The 21,346-nt window shown below is 44.1% G+C and overlaps 1 protein-coding gene across 2 annotated transcripts in view; it reads right to left on the bottom strand.

Moving 5' to 3' along the window:
* Window positions 1-4,822: 4,822 nt before the first annotated feature.
* FNBP1 (formin binding protein 1) overlaps window positions 4,823-21,346 on the bottom strand; it is a 243,885-nt gene continuing 227,361 nt past the window's right edge. For both annotated transcript variants that reach the window (XM_068248463.1, XM_068248464.1), the window contains exon 17: window positions 4,823-11,318. In XM_068248463.1, coding sequence (XP_068104564.1) covers window positions 11,311-11,318 — 8 coding nt within the window. In that variant the 3' untranslated portion in view covers window positions 4,823-11,310. The remainder of the gene's footprint in view (window positions 11,319-21,346) is intronic.

The following is a 21,346-nucleotide window of genomic DNA, read 5'->3' as shown; positions in this document are numbered from 1 at the left end:
ACAGATGACAGACTACGACAGGTTCTCAAACAGGGATGCAGGTTTGCTTCCAGGAGGGTACCCCCTCTGGGTTTGATACTCTTCCCAGCCTATTTGTATTTTCTGATAGTACCCCCCCCCCCCCCCCCCCCCCATACACACACAATTGGGTTTGGACCACAGGATCCTTTACATGTAGTTATTCTGTGTCACTATTGCTGTGTACACTTAACAGGCCCACAGGTAGTTTCCATCTCCAACGGCAGTGTGCATACAAAATTACAATTTATTATCAATAGCTTAGCTTTTATTTTGATTGAAGTATGGGTGGTTTTATCACTGATGTATATACTTGGTACAGTACTGCTGGTCTTTGCAATGTCTGCGAACTGGCTGGGTGGAATACCACTCAGGTGCTTGGTTCAGCCCTGGGAGGGACGGGCTACCTGTATATAAGTCATTTCCTGCCTTGTTGCTGGTCAGATATAAGGAAGGAAGGTCATCTAGTTTTCTAGGGAGGTCATTTGTTGTAAATAGTAAGGATGAACAGGTAAAGTATGCACAGTTTGTAGATGGCAATGCTTGTGCAAGTTGTCGAGCCAGATTATGCACAAGGCAACTAAGGCAGGTGCCCAGGGGCCTGGCTGCCACCCTTTTCATAACCTCATCTGCCCTTACCGAAAAAGCCATGTGGCCAGCAAAGGGAGAACTTTTTTCTAGATGCTCTGTCCCTCATTAGTGATAGTTGTCAAGACAAACCACTTTTATTAATCAGGAAATAAATTACTGCAATGGTATTGGGATCTTGATGAACCCTTCCTTAAAAGAAAAACAAGGAGAATAAATAATGGTATTGGGATCTTGATGAACCCTTCCTTAACCACTTGATGACCCACCTTTTACCCCCCCCCCCTTAAGGACCAGCGCTGTTTTTAGTGATCTGTGCTGGGTGGGCTCTGCAGCCCCCAGCACAGATCAGGGTGCAGGCAGAGCGACCCCCATATGGGGATGATGTGCAGGGGGAGTCTGATCGCTCCTGCCTGCCTGAGGTTTGCGGGTGGGGGACCTCAAAGCCCCCCTCCGCAACAAAATCCCCCCCCCCCTCTCCTACCTGTCATCCCCGGTGATCCGGGCTGCACAGGACGCTATCCGTCCTGTGCAGCCAGTGACAGGACGTCCCGTCACATGGCGGCGATCCCCGGCCGCTGATTGGCCGGGGATCGCCGATCTGCCTTACGCAGCACCGTACAATGTAAACAAAGGAGACATATGTCTCCTACGTTTACATTTAGTCTGCGAGCCGCAATCAGCGGCTCGCAGGCTATTCATGGAGACCCACTCCGTAATCTGACAGGAAACTGCTGCTCGCGCGAGCCGCCTTTCCTGATTAATTAGGGAGGCACCTGGCGACGCATATCTGCGTCGCTGGTCCTCCAGCTACCACTTTGCCGCTGCACGGTATGAGTGTGCGGTCGGCAAGTGGTTAAAGGGAAGGTTCAGGGAGGGTGCCTAAAAAATAAAAATCAATTTCCACTTACCTGGGGCTTCCTCCAGCCCGTGGCAGGCAGGAGGTGCCCTCGCCGCCGCTCCGCAGGCTCCCGGTGGCCGACCCGACCTGGCCAGGCCGACTGCCAGGTCGGGCTCTTCTGCGCTCCAAGGCCCGGCACTTCTGCGTCCCACGCCGGGGCTGTACTGCGTCCGCCGGGCTGTACTGCGCAGGCGCAGAACTACTGCGCCTGCGCAGTACAGCCCGGTGGACATCCGATGACGTCAGCGCGCCGGCGTGGGACGCAGAAGTGCCGGGCCTTGGAGCGCAGAAGAGCCCGACCTGGCAGCCGGCTTGGCCGGCCACCGGGAGCCTGCGGAGCGGCGGCAAGGGCACCTCCTGCCTGCCACGGGCTGGAGGAAGCCCCAGGTAAGTGGCAATTGATTTTTATTTTTTAGGCACCCTCCCTTTAAAGGAAAAACAAGGCGAATAAATAAAACTATCTTTTACTTACCTGGGACTTCTTCCAGATCCTAGACATCACCCATGTCCCTTGCTGCAGCTCCGGTCTTCTCCTGGGTATGGCTGGCAGCCTCTGAAGACCACCAATCACTGATGGCTCGGCATCTTCTTCACATGCGCACAATTACCTGCTACTGCGTAGTACACTCCCGATGATGCAGATGAACACCCACTCATGCGCAGAGTTGGTGAACTTCAGAGGCTGCCAGCAATACGATATAAGCTGCTTCGAGGGACACATGTGACTTGGAGGGGCTGGAAGAAGCCCCTGGTAAGTAGAGGTAAGTTTTATTTTCTCACCTCGCTTGTCCTTTAAGCACAGATGAAAGGAATCAAGGGGCAGGTCATGGATGTTGCAATTTGGATCAATAAAATAGTCATCCAAATGACTCCAAGGTGTATCACATTCCCCTAGTTAACAGACAACACTGGTCAGTCAGAAGTCAGCTGGAATTATCCATTTTATTATCCCAGCAGCCTCAGATGGCCATACTGCAAGCACACAGCTAACGTACACATCTTAACCCTCCTGGCGGTATATTAAAAACCGCCAGGGGGCAGCGCAGCCGGTTTTTTTTTTAAAATCATGTAGCGAGCCTAGGGCTCGCTACATGATAGCCGCTGCTCAGCGGCATCCCCCCAGCCCCGCCGATAGCCTCCGGCGATAGGCGATCAGGAAATCCCGTTCAAAGAACGTGATTTCCTGGAGGGCTTCCCCTGTCGCCATGGCGACGGGGCGTGATGACGTCACGACGTCTAAGGGAGTCCCGATCCACCCCTTGCCGCTGCCTGGCGCTGATAGGCCAGGCAGCGCAGGGGTCTAGGGGGAGGGGGCTGTGTTGCGACGCGGATAGCGGCGATCGAGCGCGGGGGCGGCGGCGTTCAAAGTGCTGACGCAGCTAGCAAACTGCTAGCTGCGTTCAGCAAAAAAAAAATTACTCAAATCGGCCCAGCAGGGCCTGAGAAAACCTCCTGCGCAGCTTACCCCGAACGTATACCGCCAGGAAGGTTAAAGGACAACTGAAGTGAGTGGTATATAGAGCAGGCCCAGATTTACATCACAGGAGCCTATAGGCATAGATGTCCTGACAGCCTAGACTTAGCCCTCCTTGGACCTACAAACCCCTGCCGAACTGCACCACAAGTGTGTTGGCTGTTCCAGCTGTCATTTCTTCCTTACTTCCCTTGCCCGACATAACTACAGGTGTCACTTAGTATTAGGTGTTACTTAAGGACCGTAGGCTTACACCCCTCTAGTGACCAGGCTATTTTTTGCAATTTTGGCCACTGCAGCTTTAAGGCTTCGCTGCAGGGCCATACAATTCAGCACAAAAGTGATTCTTGCCCCCCCCCCCCCCCCTTCCTGCCCATCAACAGAGCTTTCTGTTGGTGGTCAATGATCGCTCCCAGGATGTTTTTTTTTCCCCAATATAATCATAAATGTGTCTAATGTAATGAATCTTATCTCAGTCAGCTTGGCTCTATTCTGGTACATTGCTGGAGAGAGGGAAGCTTGTTATGTCCCCTTTCACATTCCTGCTCCTCAATGATTGGTTGAGGGCAGTTCAGTGTGACAGGAGGCTGAGAAGGGGACTACCACTCTGCAGATGCTGCTGAATTGTGATCTATGCTGTGCTCACGTGTTTATAAAGTAAGCTAGGTATTACAGTGCAGTTTTTAGTACAGAGTTCAGTGGGGAGGAGGTCTGGCAATGCATACACAATTTCAGGCAGGAGAAATAAAATAAAAAAAAAAAAAGAGGGAGAAAATGACATCGGGACGGGATAACTTGGACTTGCTCCTCAAGATCGTGATCTGTAACTGGGTTGTGGTCTGACTGTGCATGCGTGCCTCTTGTGATTGCACTCCTGTGGCTGGGAGTGCTCTGCAGTTTACAAAGACATCAACTGCGCAGAGCACTGCCAGCCACAGAAGCGTGATCACAAGAGGCACACATGTACAGAAGGCTGCAACCAAGCCCTGGATCGCAATCTTTATGGAGAAGACAACGACAGCCTAGAGCACAGCAGATATTCGGCACTGGACACAAGACTTTTAGGGGCTGGAAGAAGCCCCAGGTAAATAAAGCTTTTCTTACTTGTTTAGCTCAAGTGTCCTTTAGGGCCCCTTTACACTTAATGCGTTGCGTTCCATTTGCCAAAATGGGATGCAACACAGCACAACGCATTAAGTGTGAAAGGACCCTTAAAGAAAAGATCTTTCAGGTTGGTGAATTTTTCCAGATATAATCACAAGTTGGATTCTTTAGTGGTGTGTATACATTAAATACAATCATTTCTTTCAATCTGAATAATCTTATCGAATATACGATCTTTCCCTAAAAATTGTACTGTTCAAGGGTATCTTTATCGGTTGGAAGTGGCCTTTTATCGGTGAATACCAAACTGCATGCGTTCCTGTGATCTCGCCACCGGGAGACATGGGCACAGGATATAACCGGTTTATGGCGTATCCTGCTGCTGCACAAGTTACCGGCCGCATTAAATATTATTCCCCTTCCAGGTCCACGTGAATAATAGTGGGGAATGATGTAATTCGGCTTCCAGCTATTGCTGGAGACCGAATTACAGTGTTTTAAAAGTAACTTCAGCTCCGCCTTCTGACGGCGCCAAAGTTACTCACTGTGTGCCACTATAGCCGTAATTCCTATTACAGTCTATGGTGGCACCGGCAGCGCCCAAATCTCTTGCGCTGTTATTACAGCACTCCAACTGCATACAATAAACATTATTATCTCATTGACCATTTCTACATATGCAGTCTATTTGCAGAGATGACAAGATTTGCACAGCGTCAATTAAAAGGCAACACAAGTCTGTTATATAAGTTTATTTCCAGCAGTACTGCAGTTCTCAGAACTGAATGGCAAACTGTATCATGCTTATGGTTATGGGTATTCCAAAGCTCCTTTTGTGTCCATTCAGCCCGCAGCCAGGGTGCACAAGCCAGCCAAGCCCTGAGCGACTAGGGCCACTAACAAGACAAGCTGACATAGTCCAGTTATTTCGCATTCCGTCCAAGGGCGTGAACTGCACAGTCTCTGCGATTGCCGGCTTGTGAAGTCACATGACACAGTTACGGCAAATGACTAATCACATGGGACAATGGTGACTTAGAACACACAGGTGAATTCTAGAACATAGAAAATCTCTTCTACAGTTCCAAAGTCATCACTGGTGCAGCCTAGGCCTCAGGCGCCGTTTCACAAGGCGATACACAGTTTGCATTTGTACTTCTTGATGAACAGACAATGCAATTAATAGATTAACATCTTAGATGACCTGTCAGTAAACCGAAAGGTACACTCTTAACCTATGTTTAATAATATAGCAAGGTATCCTCTATTTCCTAAAGAGAAGGTGTATCACCCAGGGCCCTGCTGGCATAGACACACTGAACATTAGAGCCGGCTATCCTGGCACATGGGTGATTAAACAAAATAAAAACAAACACCACAAAAAAAAAAAACATAAAACAACAGAGGCCCTAAAACATTTAGTTTACAACAGAATGACAGAATTTGGCAGTTATTTTATTTTGTTTATTTTATTCTCTCAATGCTTTAATAAAAATCGGGATGAAAAACCAATGATATAAAACATCCTAAAACAGTGCATAAAAGTCATTTCTGGAAAACAAAAAACACGTCTGTAACTGCTTTGGCAAGGATATCCCCTTCCTTGTATTTACGTAGGTGGGTTTTCAATTATGTTAGGCAGTGCATAAAGGATATATAGCATGACTATGGCATAAATCTATTTTTTTTTATACTTTTTACATTCTTGTAAATGAGGAAGCAGCTTTTGAGTCAACATAATTAAAAAATATTTTTTTTTCCAATAGACTTTTCCTTATTTTTTTCCCATGGCGTGAGGAAAGCAGTAAAGCTCGGATTTGCCGCCAGTGCTGACAATAATATACTGTCCACCGAGACTAAAATCTATGACAAGCTCTAGTTGGGTCTGACCTGCCGCGTGGAAACACAACACACACACACTAGCTACTCCCTAGCGGTAGAGGGTGCCTGAACATCATGGAGGGTGGGAGGCAGAGAGAGGTCATCTAGTAACAGAATTGTAGGCAAGGCCTGGATTTGTATCACGTGACCTCTGGTGCCTTTAGGAGCTGCAGAAGACCACTTGGAGCAGCTACTGATTTTGATTAGCTCAGTTTCATGCTGAATTTATTTGGCACAGAGATGAAAATTGAGCATCTCATTGATAATCTCTACTCGTCAGAAGAGGTGACGTGATGGTTGGCATGTGGATACAGTAAAGTTCGGTTTTCTTTTCCAGCGACTTTCCCACAATCCTATTTTTCAAGGTCAGAGCCATCATCACAGCAGACAATAAGGGTCATTTCACACTTGGTAGAGTCACAACGGACAAAATCAGTGCATCGCAACCTAAATGTAATGATAGTCCTATGGGGCTATCATGTTGAGCGCAGTGTGATGGGTCCTGTCGGGATAACACAGTGGATACACTTGAGAGTAAGGGCCTATTTCCACTAGTTCTGCATCAGTTTTTCTTGCATCCAGATTTCTGAATGTGGCTATTTAGCGCCTGTTTCCACTACATGCGGATTTTGGATGCAGAAATATTGACTCCAATGATGCCTCTGGGCCAGTTTCCACTAAGCTCGATTTGCAGATTTCTGCATCATGCATTGTTTCCCATACAATGAACACGTTAGAGGAAACAGGCCCATAGGCATTCACTGGTGTAAGTATTTCTGCATCCAGAATCCGCATGTAGTGCACCGCACTGTTGTAGTGTGATTAAAAAGTCATCCCACCACAGACAGATTGTACATAGGGTGTAAGCAGCCTCAGCTGGCTAGTTATGTAGCCATTTTACAAAAGAAATGGAGATTGTACACGTGGCCTAGGGGAAACCATAACTTCAGCCCTGCCCACAGTCTGTTTTATTTCTATACTGAACAGAAAATGGAAATTATTTGGGGCTATGGGCCTTGCTCCAGTGTTAGAACATGGATTGTGCACAGCCTAAAAAATTCCTGGCAATCTGGATTCCTTCTTCATCCCAGAAACATATATATATATAAATTAATCGACTTCCCCCTAAAACTGGACGTAGATTACGATGGACATATAACTATGGTGGAAATTAGATTGTGAACTTCTCTGAGGGTCAGTTAGTGGCAAGACTAAGCGCTGCGGAAGATCTTGTCAAACAAAATGCATGCTGGGAGACTGACATCAGCCAAGGATGCAGGTAGCCCCACCCACCTCCCTGTAATAGAAAACGCTCAGTAAAAAGAATGTGCCCTTGATTCCAAACTGTGTAAGGAGAAAGCCTACATTAAAAAGGTAGATACTGTTTGGGTTTTGTCTTTAACAACATGGCAATAACCTAGCATTAAAATAGATGGTTATTCTACAAAGATATTCACCTTGGATTAAAAAAAGAGCTCGAGTATGTTATGCTCTATTTAGTTATGCAGTCATTTATGGAAGGATTAGCCTTTGAGAGGATGACCTATTTCTCTACAAATTAATGTGAGAATCAAACAGTGTGCTTACGCTCCTGAAAAACTAATCCTACAAGAAATTACCGCTAGTGCAAATTATAATCACGTTCAGTACTCAGCCTTTCTTTTGATGCTACAAGAGCACTGAGGGCGGTTTACACCAGGTCCGCTGCTGACCGTTTTGCTGGAGCAGGCGGCAGCAAATTAAAGGACATACAGAACGGACCCCTGCTTTCCTGTACAGCGTCTCAAACTACGTTTTCATTGGATTTGGGATTGCACCCTTTGTTACCACAGTACACAATTAATCCCAACCTGCATGATTGTTACAGATAACGGTACTGATGTATGGCACACAACCCCTCTGCGGTGCACGTGGACATTCCACCAGACCGGGTAAGGTGTACTAGCTGGATAAACTACTGTATCAACTGAACTGTGATCTGACCACGGTACAATTATCTAACCCTGCACATTAAAATAATAATAATTTAAAAAAAATCACAGATTTCCTTTTCTTCAAAAATAAAGAAACAAGTCGTCTGCTCCATAATACAAAGAGTGAGCTCTTCAAACATGTTTCAAGTAAGGAGAGGTCTACTTGAAGTGAACCCGAGGCGGACATTGGGTCAAAAAACAGATACCTAAGACACTACCATGCCAGGACCCTTTGGAAAATCCAGGCCACACTCCTCTTCAGGCATGAGCATGGCCGCGCTGCACTCACTCGAGCACGTCTGCGCAGTAGCATGTACGGCTGTGCTCGTGCATGAAGAGGAACGTAGACATAGTCCACAATCCCACAAGCTCTTGGACTTCTTTGAGGGTCAGTGAGCGGCAATAATGGTCCAGAGTACTGCATAAAAAGATTCAACAGGATCCAGAGGTTTCCTTCTTCCTAGGTTAGTATCCATTTTTTTGCCCCAAGGTTCACCTTGGCTATACTATAAGCTTAACATAACTCTCTTAATGCCCTGATATTCTCAAGTTACCTAGTTGTTAGCAATAGTGAAGAACACATCTAGGAGAACTCACTGAGAAGCACGTGATTTGTTTGATCAACTGATAGAGTTGCAAAGCTCTGATTTACTGGGATCACTTCCTGCTTTAGCACATGATCATGACTAGCAAATCAGAGACTTGCATATCTATTACCTGACAAATCTGATCACATGCTTCTCCACGAGTTCTTCTAAACATGACCATCACTAATTACCAAGTCTTGCTCACACCCTCTCTGTACAAAGCCTCTGGACACTTTACCAGCATGCTGATGTGTAGAAAAGCTTAAGTATATTGGAACTCAGTCACATGTATTGCCAGAGTTTGTTGATGCTTGAGCCCTATTAGCAACCACTGCTGATGGATAAATGTCTCTAGTGTCAGGTTGCTATGCTCTTTGGTAAATCCAGGTCTTGCCACAGGAAAAATTTGAGACCGAGGCTGAGCCACTCTGCTAAAAGTGACCTGTCTCTGCCCTATGACCACCCAACTAGATATGAATTGTACTACATGACTTAGTGGCCACTTTCCTTTACAACAGGGATGTCAAACCGGTCCTTCGAGGGCCAAGATCCTCACACTCTTTTAGTACAGCTCAAATTAATTGATGGGTCTGAATCAGGGAAGGTGTGGTCCATCACACAGTCCTCTCTTTCTCAGTCCATCCCAAACACTGGCATGGATCTGGCCCTCCAGGCCTGGAGTTCGACACCTGTGCTTTACAAGGAACAGCAATGAGTAGACTGAACTTCGAGGAGAGATAGAAGTACACAGACACACACAATTCTTATCATAAATGAAGTCAAAGTTTTTTCCTTAGTGGTTTGTGCAAGAGACAAAATGGCTCCACTGAAGCAACACTCGGACACATCTTCAGGTCACAGTTCTGAGGGAGCAAACTGAGGACTCTCGAGAAAGACACATCGGATGTATGACCAGACTGATGGGATTATGCATCCATAATATAAAGGATTACCAGTATTGTGCAACCTCAACTATTCTATTACAGTATAAACATGACTAATCCTCACTAATGAACAACCCTTTAAAAGGGAACTCCGTTTAAATTATTTTTGCCCTATAGTTGGACTGGATAAAAGTTATAACATAAAATGCAACATATGCTTTGCTAGTAAGGAAGTTCAGCCAATCTGATACACTTCTGTTGGCAGTCTGAAGACCACAATGAATGAGGAATTTCCCATCATCATAAACAGATCTAGCCTTACCTCCTGGCTCAGCAACATTTTTTACTGCAATCATTTTTTTACTGCAATCCTTCAATGGCACTTCTGATTCAATAAAATAAAACATATCTGCATTAAAGGACCGCTATTGCAGAAAAATAAAAAAAAATGTGAAATTTAAAATACAACCGCATATTTTTTTTCCATTTCTCACTGAGTAAGATGCACCATAAATTACCTTTTCCCTATGTTACTGTTACTTACAGTAATAAGTAAAAATCTGGTTTTGGACTAGTCCATCTTCAAATGGGAGAGTCTCGGTATTACTATTATTATTTGCAAAACCACTCCTGCTTTTGTAAATAAGACAGTAACAGAAAATACCCCATGAGGAGATGGACTAGTCCGACAGATCTGTAAGAATTTCATTGACTACTGTAAATGACAGCAATATAGGTAAAAAGTAATGCATTGTATTTTAATCAGGAAGAAATGTACATTTATTTGTATGTATTTAAAATGTTACAATTATTTGCGATAGTTGGTCTTTGGACTAAACCGAAACCTACCAGATGTCTCATATTTTTACTACCCACTGGAAGCCACAACAACCTAGGAGAAGAGAAAGTAATTGATAGTGCATTGTACTCTGGAAGGAACTTACTTCTTATACACATACTGTATATTTTAAATGTTACCTATTTTGGGAATAGTGGTCCTGTAACCCCAAGAAAATAAAGTGGAGTTCCCTTTGAAATAACAAGTGTGTACTGGAAGATAGTGATGTATTTTAGCACTCATGCAGCAGGAAGGAGGTTGTGAAACTCAAAAATAATTTAAGGTGCCCCTTAGGTGAGCACAGGCAAGGAGACAGGGCGAGCATGCAGGCAGAACAAAGAGAGACCAGGTGCGGTGTGGCCATCAAGGGCCTCAACCCAATAGTAAGTGATGAACCAAAAAGTCAGGAAGAAAGGACAGGCCAGGGAGGAGGGACAGCAGAGGGAGACTGACAACCACACAGGGACATCACGGAACAGGAGAGGGTGCAAACTAAAACATTAAGGTGTAGGTGCAGTCAGGGTGGTGTTTTCAGTAAATTGTAAAAAGGACACCTATTTATCTGTTTCCCAGGACGGCCAAAGCAGGCTCGTGTAGTCAGGTACTGGTGGCTCCTTAAAAATAGTGAAGCAAGATGGCTGCTCTGCTGCTAATAAAACTCTATATTTCAGACTTAGTGAGACCTCGACTCAGAAACGAATCTGATGTGTTTAGCTCAAGTGGTATTATAACCAACACGTGATCTTGATATCTGGGGAGCAGAAATCACACCCAAGAAAAAAAAAAAACGTGCCCAGGATACCTTGTAATACTGATATATGTGTCCGTTAATGGGTATCCTTGGCAGAAAAAAAAAGTGCTGGCTAGCAGGTACAACCTGCCTGTCCGGACCACGGAGTGTACCGATTACACAGCACAGATGGTGACATGTCTGATATGCATGTTAGAGTGAGCAGAGAGGTTTGTCTACAGTCCGTCTGTAGGGTGGATACAGGGGATGTGTGAGGGTCTGAGATTCCTCCTGTATAAAGCTCGCCCCGATGTCCTTGCACCAGCACACCTTTAGGAATCTAGAACAGAAAAAAAAATATAAAAAAATACTCAAATTAGAGATCGTATTCAGAAACAAGGTAAAACTACCTACTTATGTAACGCTTCACACCAACAAATTAAAGGGTTAGTCCACCCAAAAGTGATCTTTCAGTTTTGATTATTTTTGACTCAACTTCTATGTTTATCAGAAATACAGTGAGGAGACCTCTGTCTCAGAGTTTGTCACCGAGTTCTCAGCTAGCTACGCCCACCTGCTGTGACTGTGGGGCGAAAGGAAAGGTCTTTCTGTAGCTACAACCATAGCTAATCATGCAACGTGTGTTCCAGCCACCTGGGGCCATATGCAATTAACTTTTTCACCTCAATTTTCTCCTAGGTGATATTTTTAAACTTGTCAATAAATTGCCTTTAAGCCACCAGAAAGCAAGAAAATACGCAAAATAATTTTGATAGTGCTATTTCACCAACTTTTTGGTACTTTTTTAGTTGAAAAGTGCTGAAAAGTTATTTTAAATCTGAGATGAAAAATTATCTCCTGGGAGAAAAGTCAGGTGAAAAAGTGAATTGCATATGGCCTATTGTCTCTTCACAGAATGGAAGTATTGCTTTTAGAGGAATGGATATTTCAATCATTTTAGATTTTTACATTTGTCAGATTTTTATAGAACATCTTTGCTAAGAACGGCAGCATATGTGACAAGGTGTCATTCCTTTTTCTGCTGGAATTCAATTTTACTAAATAAACCATCCCAGAAGGGTTAAGTGACAACGTTCGCTGGGTGAACATTAAAAGAGCTCTCCGGTTAAAACATAAGTCCATTCTTCGCTTCAAACTTCATGGGTGAAGCCACAAATTACAAAGACTTTCACCCATGAGAGTTCTTAAACTGCAATATTTAGAAAGTAGATGGGTTTCAGTATTCTAAGAAAAATAAAGGTTCTAATCTAGAGCATTGGATGGTTTGAGTGGCACCATCTTGAGGTACTAAAAGAAACAATACAGAACTGATGCTCTTAATCTGTGAACATTTGTTGGAAATGTACACGGTTTCTAATGTTATGCATTAAAAGAATCAACTTAGCGCACTCAGAATGGATGCTGTACAGACCTAGCAAGCAATCCTCCTGAGTAAGGGTCCTTAGCTACACGGAAAGTGCCACAAGCATGAGGATAGCTATTTCACACGGAAATCAATACAACTGGATAGAATTTGTCTTTTTCAATTACACTGCACTGTGTCCAGTAACAACGAAGGCTGTGGAATCTGTACAAAAATCATCCAACTCCGACTCCTCAGTTTACGAATCTACCGACTCCATATACCGAAAATTGCTCTAACTCCACAGCCCTGGTAACAACTGTGACTATACAATGGCCTCAATTCACTAAGATCATGCTGGAGATAACAAGGCAAGAGTAAACTTACCTCCACGCAGTGAGAGTTATCTTATCTCTTCATTCCTTAAGTTACCTCCTCTGTAGTTAATATACCTCCTCTGTAGTTAATTTGCCTCTTCTGTAGTTATTTTCACACGCAGTTAATTAACAGCCTGTCTTTAACTCTGGAGTTATTTTAAGGATTGGAGAGTTAATTTAAAGACAGAAGAGTTAACTTTAGGTTTGCCTGAGGTAAAATGTTTCCTGAATACTACATGCCTTATCACCATGGTAACAACTCTAGAAACGTTATTAAAGACAGGAGATAAGCTTAGTGAATTGAGGCCAAAATTGTGTGCATCCAATAGTGAGATATTTCATTGCTACTACAAGCAACTTCTTCAACTATAGTGCAGCGAGGAACAAATACTGAGGCATTTATATGTGTAAGTAAACCACTAAAGGCCCCAGTTCATGGACTAATAAAACATTATTTTAATTATTATCCAGCTTGACATAAAAGGCCTTTTTCATTCCTCTTGTAAGCCATTTTTCTTCTCTGTGCAAAATGTGAACCTCAGCATCCTCAAAAGGAATCACCTTCTCCATGTGGTGTAGGAGTATTGTAGTGTCTGTGGGGTCACGCCCCTAGTCCTGGGTTGTGTGGTCTCCCACATATACAAGTCCTTTCTCTCCTCAGCATTATCCAAGTCGCTTTTCTGGGGTATGGAAGGAACATTAGGATGCATAGGTTTCTATCCCACTGTGTTGTTGTTGCGTTTGAAGACAAGAAGGGCGTGGCGTTTGCTACAGTTCCTCCTGAGTTTCTCCGACTCTCCCAGTTGTGTACAGGATGTCCTCATTACTCTGTGATGTTTGATCTAATCTTCTGATCCTTGATCTGCCGTTTTCTTTTGTCCTTGCTGCTGTTTTTACAGAAGTCCATTCTGGGCAGCCAAAATATTTAAACCATTCTAAACTGTTTGTATCTTTTTGTTTGCTTCATTGCTGGTAGTTACTATATCCTAGTTTGTTGCCTGGAGTACGTGGACTATTTGTGCATAAAAATGTCTGGGTATTTCTTCCTCACCTTATTTGAGCTAAAGAAGTTGCTTGTTGTAACAGCAAAACATTTTCTATAATGTAAAGTCCCTTAATCAATTCACTATTCCTCCTCCTCCAGTAGCAGTCAGCTCCTCCTGTTCAGTAAGCCTGCACCTATTCAGTGAGGAGACCACAGGCTAGACTCCCTAACACTGCTACTACCTATAGAGTGCACTCTGGTGGCTACAGCTTTAGAGCTTTGAACCCGCCAGGAAAAAAGTGCGTTATAAATGTTTTGTGTCTTGTCCTTAAAGTGGCCTGAAACTCAGTATTTCTTCTTTGCTCTAAATGATTCCTTACAGCTTTAAACCACCTACTATCACACAAAAAATTGCAGCGGAACAGCATTCAAACAGTTAAATACACCACTTTGCTCTGCACTGAAAAGCTCCTTCAGCTTAAAGCGGTATCGTCACCATAAAAATCAAATTTCAACAGCAACTGGTCTGAGTGTATTACGTGATAAAGATGCTAATCCTGCATTCAAAACTTTTTCTGCGGTTATGATTTGGAGTAATCACATACTTAAGGAACACTGGCCCTTTAGTAGTCATTGCCAAAGAATTGCATGCTGGGGGTTCTTTTTATCTATAATCTATTCCTCCTCTTCCCTTTATTTCCCTGCCAGCTTCTTATCTGAAACCTAATCCCCTACTCACTTGTGTTTACAAGCAAGGCTGAGGTGACAAGAAAAAAAGTAAAGGGCAGAAATGACATCACGAGTTAGCCTTAACTGTGGGCAAAAGACATGGTCCCCACCAGGAACATAATTCTTGTCATTTACTATATAACATTCACTGAAATCAAAACGTGGACAGTATAATACATGTTATGTAAGTAGATCAAGTATTTATCTACTTATATATGTGTTTTTTTCCCCTGGCATAGTATGGCTGATCCTACTGCCTTAAGATCAGCATCCACAAAGGAGACAGCATTATCTTTTAACTGTACTTTGGGAACTTGTCATTTGTAAATGGACAATATTACTTGTGCGCAAAAGCAAATATACAGTAGTAACTGTATGAGTAATAAAAAGTAGGAAAACACATTTTTATTGAATGTTATGTCAGAATTTCAGACCACTTTAAAAGGAAATAAATATAACAGCCTCCATATTACTCTTACCTTGGCTTCCCTTTAAGGTTTATCCGAGCAAAAGCTCGGGTCAAAAAGGAAACACTTCCCGAAGAGGGAAGCCTCTAGCTCCTGTAGAGGCTTCCAAGGGTATCCATTGCTGCTGGTGGTGCCCCAAAGATTTCCATCAAGGACTTGTCGGAAATCTGACCGGGGCCATGCTCCTCTTTAAGCTTAAGCGCAGCCGTACGCAAGCCAGTGCCATGTTTGCGCAGGTGCAGCATGGCCACACTCATGCTTGAAGTGGAGCACGGCCTAGATATTCTGGAGGGTCCTAGTGAGCAGCAGCAGGAGTGAGAAGGACCCAGGAAGCCTCTATAGGATCCTGGGGATTTCCGCTTTTTAGGTAAGTATTTGCTTTTTGACCCAAGTTTAATCTCGGGTTCAATTTAAATAAGTCATAGTGAAAAGTGCCAGCTAGGTCTGTGCAGACTTCACTAAGTGAAGCCCTCTTGCAGGGTGTCCCACAAACAGTGGCCATATTACCTCAACTTTTTATTGCAAGACAGTGGGAACTGAGTTTACATCTACAGAGGGGTAGGAGGTACAAGAAGCTAGTGGCTGATTCAGCATTGCCCACACAAAACTGACGTCAGTTTTGGGTGATCTTACCCTTTCAGGAGATATCCTGGTAAAGCAGGAAATATTTCTATGTTAGCATATTTTCTGGTGCAAGTTAATGGCGTCAGACGGGACAGTTAGTCACATTATTAAAGCGTTAGCTCAGCCCTGACCCAGAAATACATAAAACAGAAGAAAGAGCAGACATATGAAAAAATAACATGGTTTATTGTGGATAGAGCTATTGCTCTTCATTAAAAAATAATAATATATGCGTGACAATAGTACATATATGAACCAACAGCATAAAAACACTTTGTACGTATTTGCTAAATAGTTTTTACAACAAAGCAAAAAAAAAAAAATGCCTTTTCTGTCTCTGAGCAATGAGGTGATGTGTCCATTGCATGCTGCAAAGGATTATGGGAGATGTGATGATGTGACGGGCTCCATGCTGTCTCTTATAAAAGGTCAGTTGATCATGTACACTTTGTGAGATTTTCTTCATTATACACAGATCCTGATTCAGTCATCTTTTCTCCTGAGTTTGCACTCGGGATGTTTGCTTATCCTGTGACGTTACTTAAAAGGCAGGTAAGGCTATAAACGCACGTAGGATTATCTCAGCTGAGGCAGGTGATAAAGACCACCTAAAGCCTCGTATGCATGGGGGGAATCTTCATGGGATCTCTGCCGGGCCACAGAGCATTGTAGACGCTGTACAGACGCGCATCAGCCGTCATAGCCTGTTGCTATGCGGGGGAACGGAGAATGAACGAGCAGCGTGTGAAGGAGCGGATTCCCCTGAGTGGGGGTGCCGGGAAAACAACGCGATTGGGTGGTGCTCGGGGATTGCTAAAGGTCTGATATGCTGGAACTTCAGCAGATATTGTGTGATGACTGTACATATGCTGGTCTGACTTCCGATTCTCACCCCATGTCAGTCGTTATCGTTCGCCACAGCGGAGTTCAGACCAGCATGTGTATGTAACTTTAGTATGAATTTAGTGGGGGTGGGGCGACAACCTCCTATGTCACCTAAAGGTAGAGCAGGGACAAGGTCCTCCAGCACCCAAGGCTGAGACACCAAAGTGCTCCCCCTATCGCTCCTACCCCAGCCATCACACACTGATTGCTATTAGACTAAGAGGGCCACAGGGCCCACAACCTCCCCAACACCTTAATATCTAGTTATCTGGCTTGCAGTCACTGCTATGTATCCCCTTTTCTTATTTCTTTCTGCTTCATACACAATTAGGAATAACAGCTGAATGAATTGTGCGCCCCCTCCTACACTGCGCCCTGAGGCTGGAGCCTCTCCAGCCTATGCCTCGGCCCGGCCCTGCCTAAAGGTGCAGCATGCTGGATCTGTAGCGATGTCTGACCGACTGCAGAGCACCTTGTTCCCATACTCACCCCGCTTGCAGAAAGCCGCTGCATTTTGCTTCCTCCTTCCTTCCCCGTTCCATAGCAACCAACGCTAGTCACTTTTCTGTAAAGAAGTTGGCCCTGAACTGTAACCCCAGAGATTAAAGAGAACCTTAACAGAGGGATATGGAGGTTTGCTTTTAAACAATACTAGTTGCTTGGCAGTCCTGCTGATCTCTTTGGCTGTAGCAGTGGCTGAATCACACTTGAAACAAGCATGCAGCTAATCCAGTCTGACTTCAGTCAGAGCACCGGATCTGCATGCTTGTTGAGGGGCTGTGGCTAAAAGTATTAAAGACACAGGATCAGGAGGAGAGTCAGGCAACTGGTAATTTTTTAAAAGGAAAAATCCATATCCTTCTCAGTTTAGGTTCCCTTTAAGTCCTGATCACAGCAGGCAACAGTCCTCATATGTGCTTAAAGTGAACCCGAGGTTAAAATAAATTGAGAAACAATTGTATCTATCCTCCTACTCCTAAAAATTACTTTCTTTTTTTTTTTTTAGATATCCCACAGTTTTAATTTATGTTTAACATTTTGCAAAGTAGATAATATGTTTAACTGTTTCTGGTCAATGGCAGTCTATTGAGTCCCCAAGACCTAAAATACATCATTTTATTTATTACTCTCAGAAGTTATTCTCTGCAGGAAACAGTTGTATAGTTGTAACTCCTTATCAGTGAGGGTTACGCTATAATCTGAAAAGGATAAACAAGAAAGAAGCTGTCACTGAATGCCTAATTGTTAACTCTTTCAGGCAGCAAAAGAAAAAAGAAACCGAGCCCGGTTAAATAATGTTTGGCACTGTACATTCACATGTTTATCTCATGTCACATGTTGCCGCGGGTACACTTTAACCACTTGAGGACCTAGCCTTTACCCCCCCCCCCCCTTAAGGACCAGCGCTTATTACAGAGATCTGTGCTGGGTGGGCTCTACAGCCCCCAGCACAGATCAAACATTAGGCAGAGCGACCAGATCGCCCCCCTTTTTTCCCCACTAGGGGGATGATGTGCTGGGGGGGTCTGATCGCTCCTGCCTGCGTGTGGCTGGCGGGGGGGGGGCACCTCAAAGCCCCCTCCACCTCAGGATTCCCCCTCTCCTCCCTCCCTTCCTCGGAGATCGGAGGCAGCACAGGAATGGATCTGTGCTGTGCAGCCTCTAACAGGCAACTGCCCGTCATGTGACAGCGATCCCCGGCCGCTGATTGGCCGGGGATCGCTGATCTGGTACAACGCTGCTACGGTTAGCAGCGTTGTACAAATGTAAACAATCGGATTATTTCCGCTTGTGTTCACATTTAGCCTGCGAGCCGCGATCGGCGGCCCGCAGGCTATTCACGGAGCCCCCCGCCGTGAATTGACAGGAAGCAGCCGCTCACGCGAGCGGCTGTTTCCTGATTAATTAGCCTGCAGCCGGCGATGCAAATCTGCGTCGCTGGTCCTGCAGCTACCACTTTGCCGACGCGCGTTATGAGTGCGGGGTCGGCAAGTGGTTAAGAAAGGTAATATCAAGTGGAGTCTGTAATGAGAGGCATATAAAGGCTGCCATATTTATTTTCCTTGAAAAAAAGACAATTGCCTGGCTGATCTTTGAGGCTTCAGTAGTGTCAGAATTACAACCCTGTAACAAGTATGTGGCAAGTATGGTCAACTACTATGCACACTTCTTCTGAGTCCGAGGTTTTAAAGGACAACTGTGGTGAGAAGAATATGGAGGCTGCTATATTTATTTCCTTTTAAACAATACCAGTTCCCTGGCAACCTTGCTGATCTATTTGGCTGCAGTAGTGAGTGAATTACACTAGTAACAAGCATGCAGCTAATCTTGTCAGATCTACAATAATGTCAGAAACACCTGATCTGCTGCATGCTTGTTCAGGGTCTATGGCTAAAAGTATTAGAGGCAGAAGATCAGCAGTATAGCCAGGCAACTGGTATAGCTTAAAAGGAAATAAATATAGCAGCCTCCTTAGCCCTCTTGCTAAAGTTGTCCTTTAATGTATCAGTTTTAAAGGACCAGTAGGACATCCAGACAAATGTCATTGTTTAAAGCAAACCTAAATTGAAGATCAAAAGTCAAAATAAACATACACGTCATACTTACCTTCCAGATAATCTATTCATCAATGTCTTTCTCCTCTCCTGTATCCTGTTTGTCCACTGTGATCAATGAAACTCTTAGCCCTCCATTTTGAAAATGGCCATTACCCCATAACAGCTTCCTGGGCAGCACACTGTTAAACTGTAATATCAGCCACATGAGCCATAGGGAAACATGGACATTACCTTGCTCATCAGTTGTCCTTTCAGTTATAACTGACAGTAACTGATATATACTGACAGCAATTGATACATTTCACTTCTGACAAAATCTTGTCAGAACTGGAAGGTATTGTTCTTAGAAGAAAATGTTGAGCTGCTGAGGAACTGACGGTGAGGTAAGTATGTAATATTCATTTGCAGGTACATCATGTGTTTATTTTAAATCATTTTACTTGGTTCAGGTTTGCTTTAAATGTAATAAATATGGCAGCTTCCATAATACTCAAATTATGGAGCTAATTTGTAACTACGTATTTTGAGTCCTTTTGCTCTGAACTGGCAGCTTATCTCATGTTTGCATTGTAACTTTTCCCTGCTGGCAAACTTATCGGCCACCTCCGGCCTTGCACCCAATCATCCCTATCGATTTCAGGTCAAAATCGATAGAAATTCAATCGATTGGACATGTTGGGGCAATACATTTCTGGCAGATTTGATCAGAGTGATTGACTCTTCCAGGAATGGAAATGGAAAACTGATGTGTGTATGGCTACCTTTAGAGAATGCAGCAGTATAAAGGTCGTGATTAGAGATAATTCCAACTTGTTTGCAGATGAAATGCAACATACAGTATATTAAGCTTGGAGTCGGGCCATTCTCAAATGTACTGCTTGCCAATACTAATTGGCTTGATTCTAAGGTGCATGTAAATTACACACAAGCTGGAATCATGAGCACCTCACTGACCATCTCTGGTCATGATGCCTTCTGACCAACAGGTCCACATTGCGCCACGTGACCTCCAGTGTCTAGCAGACATTACATAAATAGAAAAAATAGATTGCCAGACATGTTCTTTAGACACAAGAAGTTAGTAACCCTAGTAACGGATATCATTGTCAGTTAGTATGTGCGTAGCAGTGGTAGCCCAGTGACTAGGGGCATTTATAAAGTGACCAGGGGACACTGCTTTCATGGGAAAACCATATAATACCACAAGTAAGCTTCCTTAATCTTCCAATGGTGAATATTAAAGTAAAGTGTTAGGGGCCTAGTCTACTTACGTTGTCCAAGACTGCAGAACAAAAGCGATCCCCACCTCCTCCTGGCCCCCACCGTTGCCAGACGTCGACCCTCAGAACATGTACGACAAGAGCATTCCCCGCCATGTACAAGTGCAGCCACACTGTTTGGCCATGCTTGTGTAGGAAGATGAACACGGTGCTATCTTAAGGAGGGTCCAGGGCAGTGGTGGTGGTCTTCAGGAGGAAGTGGGAAGCCTCTGGAGGATCAAGGGGTTTCCTTCTTCTTAGGTAAGTATCTAAAGAGATTGAAAAAGCTTGCAACCCATTCATGACTGTGGCAGACCACGGTGAGGATGGTTAGACAGTGAGAGATGGCTCTTGCATTGGATTTAGCACATAAAGTTCTCACCGCAGATGTTCGGAGGTTTCTAACCAAGCTACAGCTGCAACCGTAGCACTAACAACTTGATAAAGTATGCTAAGTATACATCAATAAACCTGTTATTTTATCGATTGGTAGAAAATATGAGTTTTCGCAGGTCACCTTACACTTTCACTCTATTATATGTGTTAATTATTTTATTGTTGGGCAGTTATGAGGCGGTTACCTTTCAAGGTTGTTTTCATTATATTATTACATAAAACCTTGTTAAGAGAGTGACCACCTATGTTTGAGAGGCCAGAAGATGCTCCAGGGATCCAGGCCAGATTTCTGGGAAGGCCACAAAGGCTCGGGCCTTGGGCTGCTGGACACGGAAAAGGGGATAATGGAAAAAGATGGTGGCAATTGGGCAGCAACACATGGAAAATGGGTGCTATTGGCCAAAGGAGCTGTATATGGAAAAGAGGGGCTGCACATGGGATAAGAGGGACATTAAATAGTACACTTCAGCGCGAATTCACTTGTGTCCACCACCGAAAACACCATAAAAATAATACGCTTACCAGATTATCACAGACCTTAACTACAGGGTCTGCAATATGGCTTAATGAGGTCAGCAGCAGGTATCTTCGCAGCCGGCCTCCTCTCCAGACAAGCCGAGCAATCTAATCCTCAATTGCAGTATTTCACCAAAAATGAGGCATGCAAAGAGACAAACGCACATCTAAGCGTATCTACAGCGATTTTAATAACTCATTTAAAAAGA

The sequence above is a fragment of the Hyperolius riggenbachi genome, chromosome 8 (assembly GCF_040937935.1).
Source record: "Hyperolius riggenbachi isolate aHypRig1 chromosome 8, aHypRig1.pri, whole genome shotgun sequence".
Taxonomy (NCBI): Eukaryota; Metazoa; Chordata; class Amphibia; order Anura; family Hyperoliidae; genus Hyperolius; species Hyperolius riggenbachi.
Note: the sequence above shows the minus strand (reverse complement) of the source record. Positions and strands in the feature narration are given on the sequence as shown.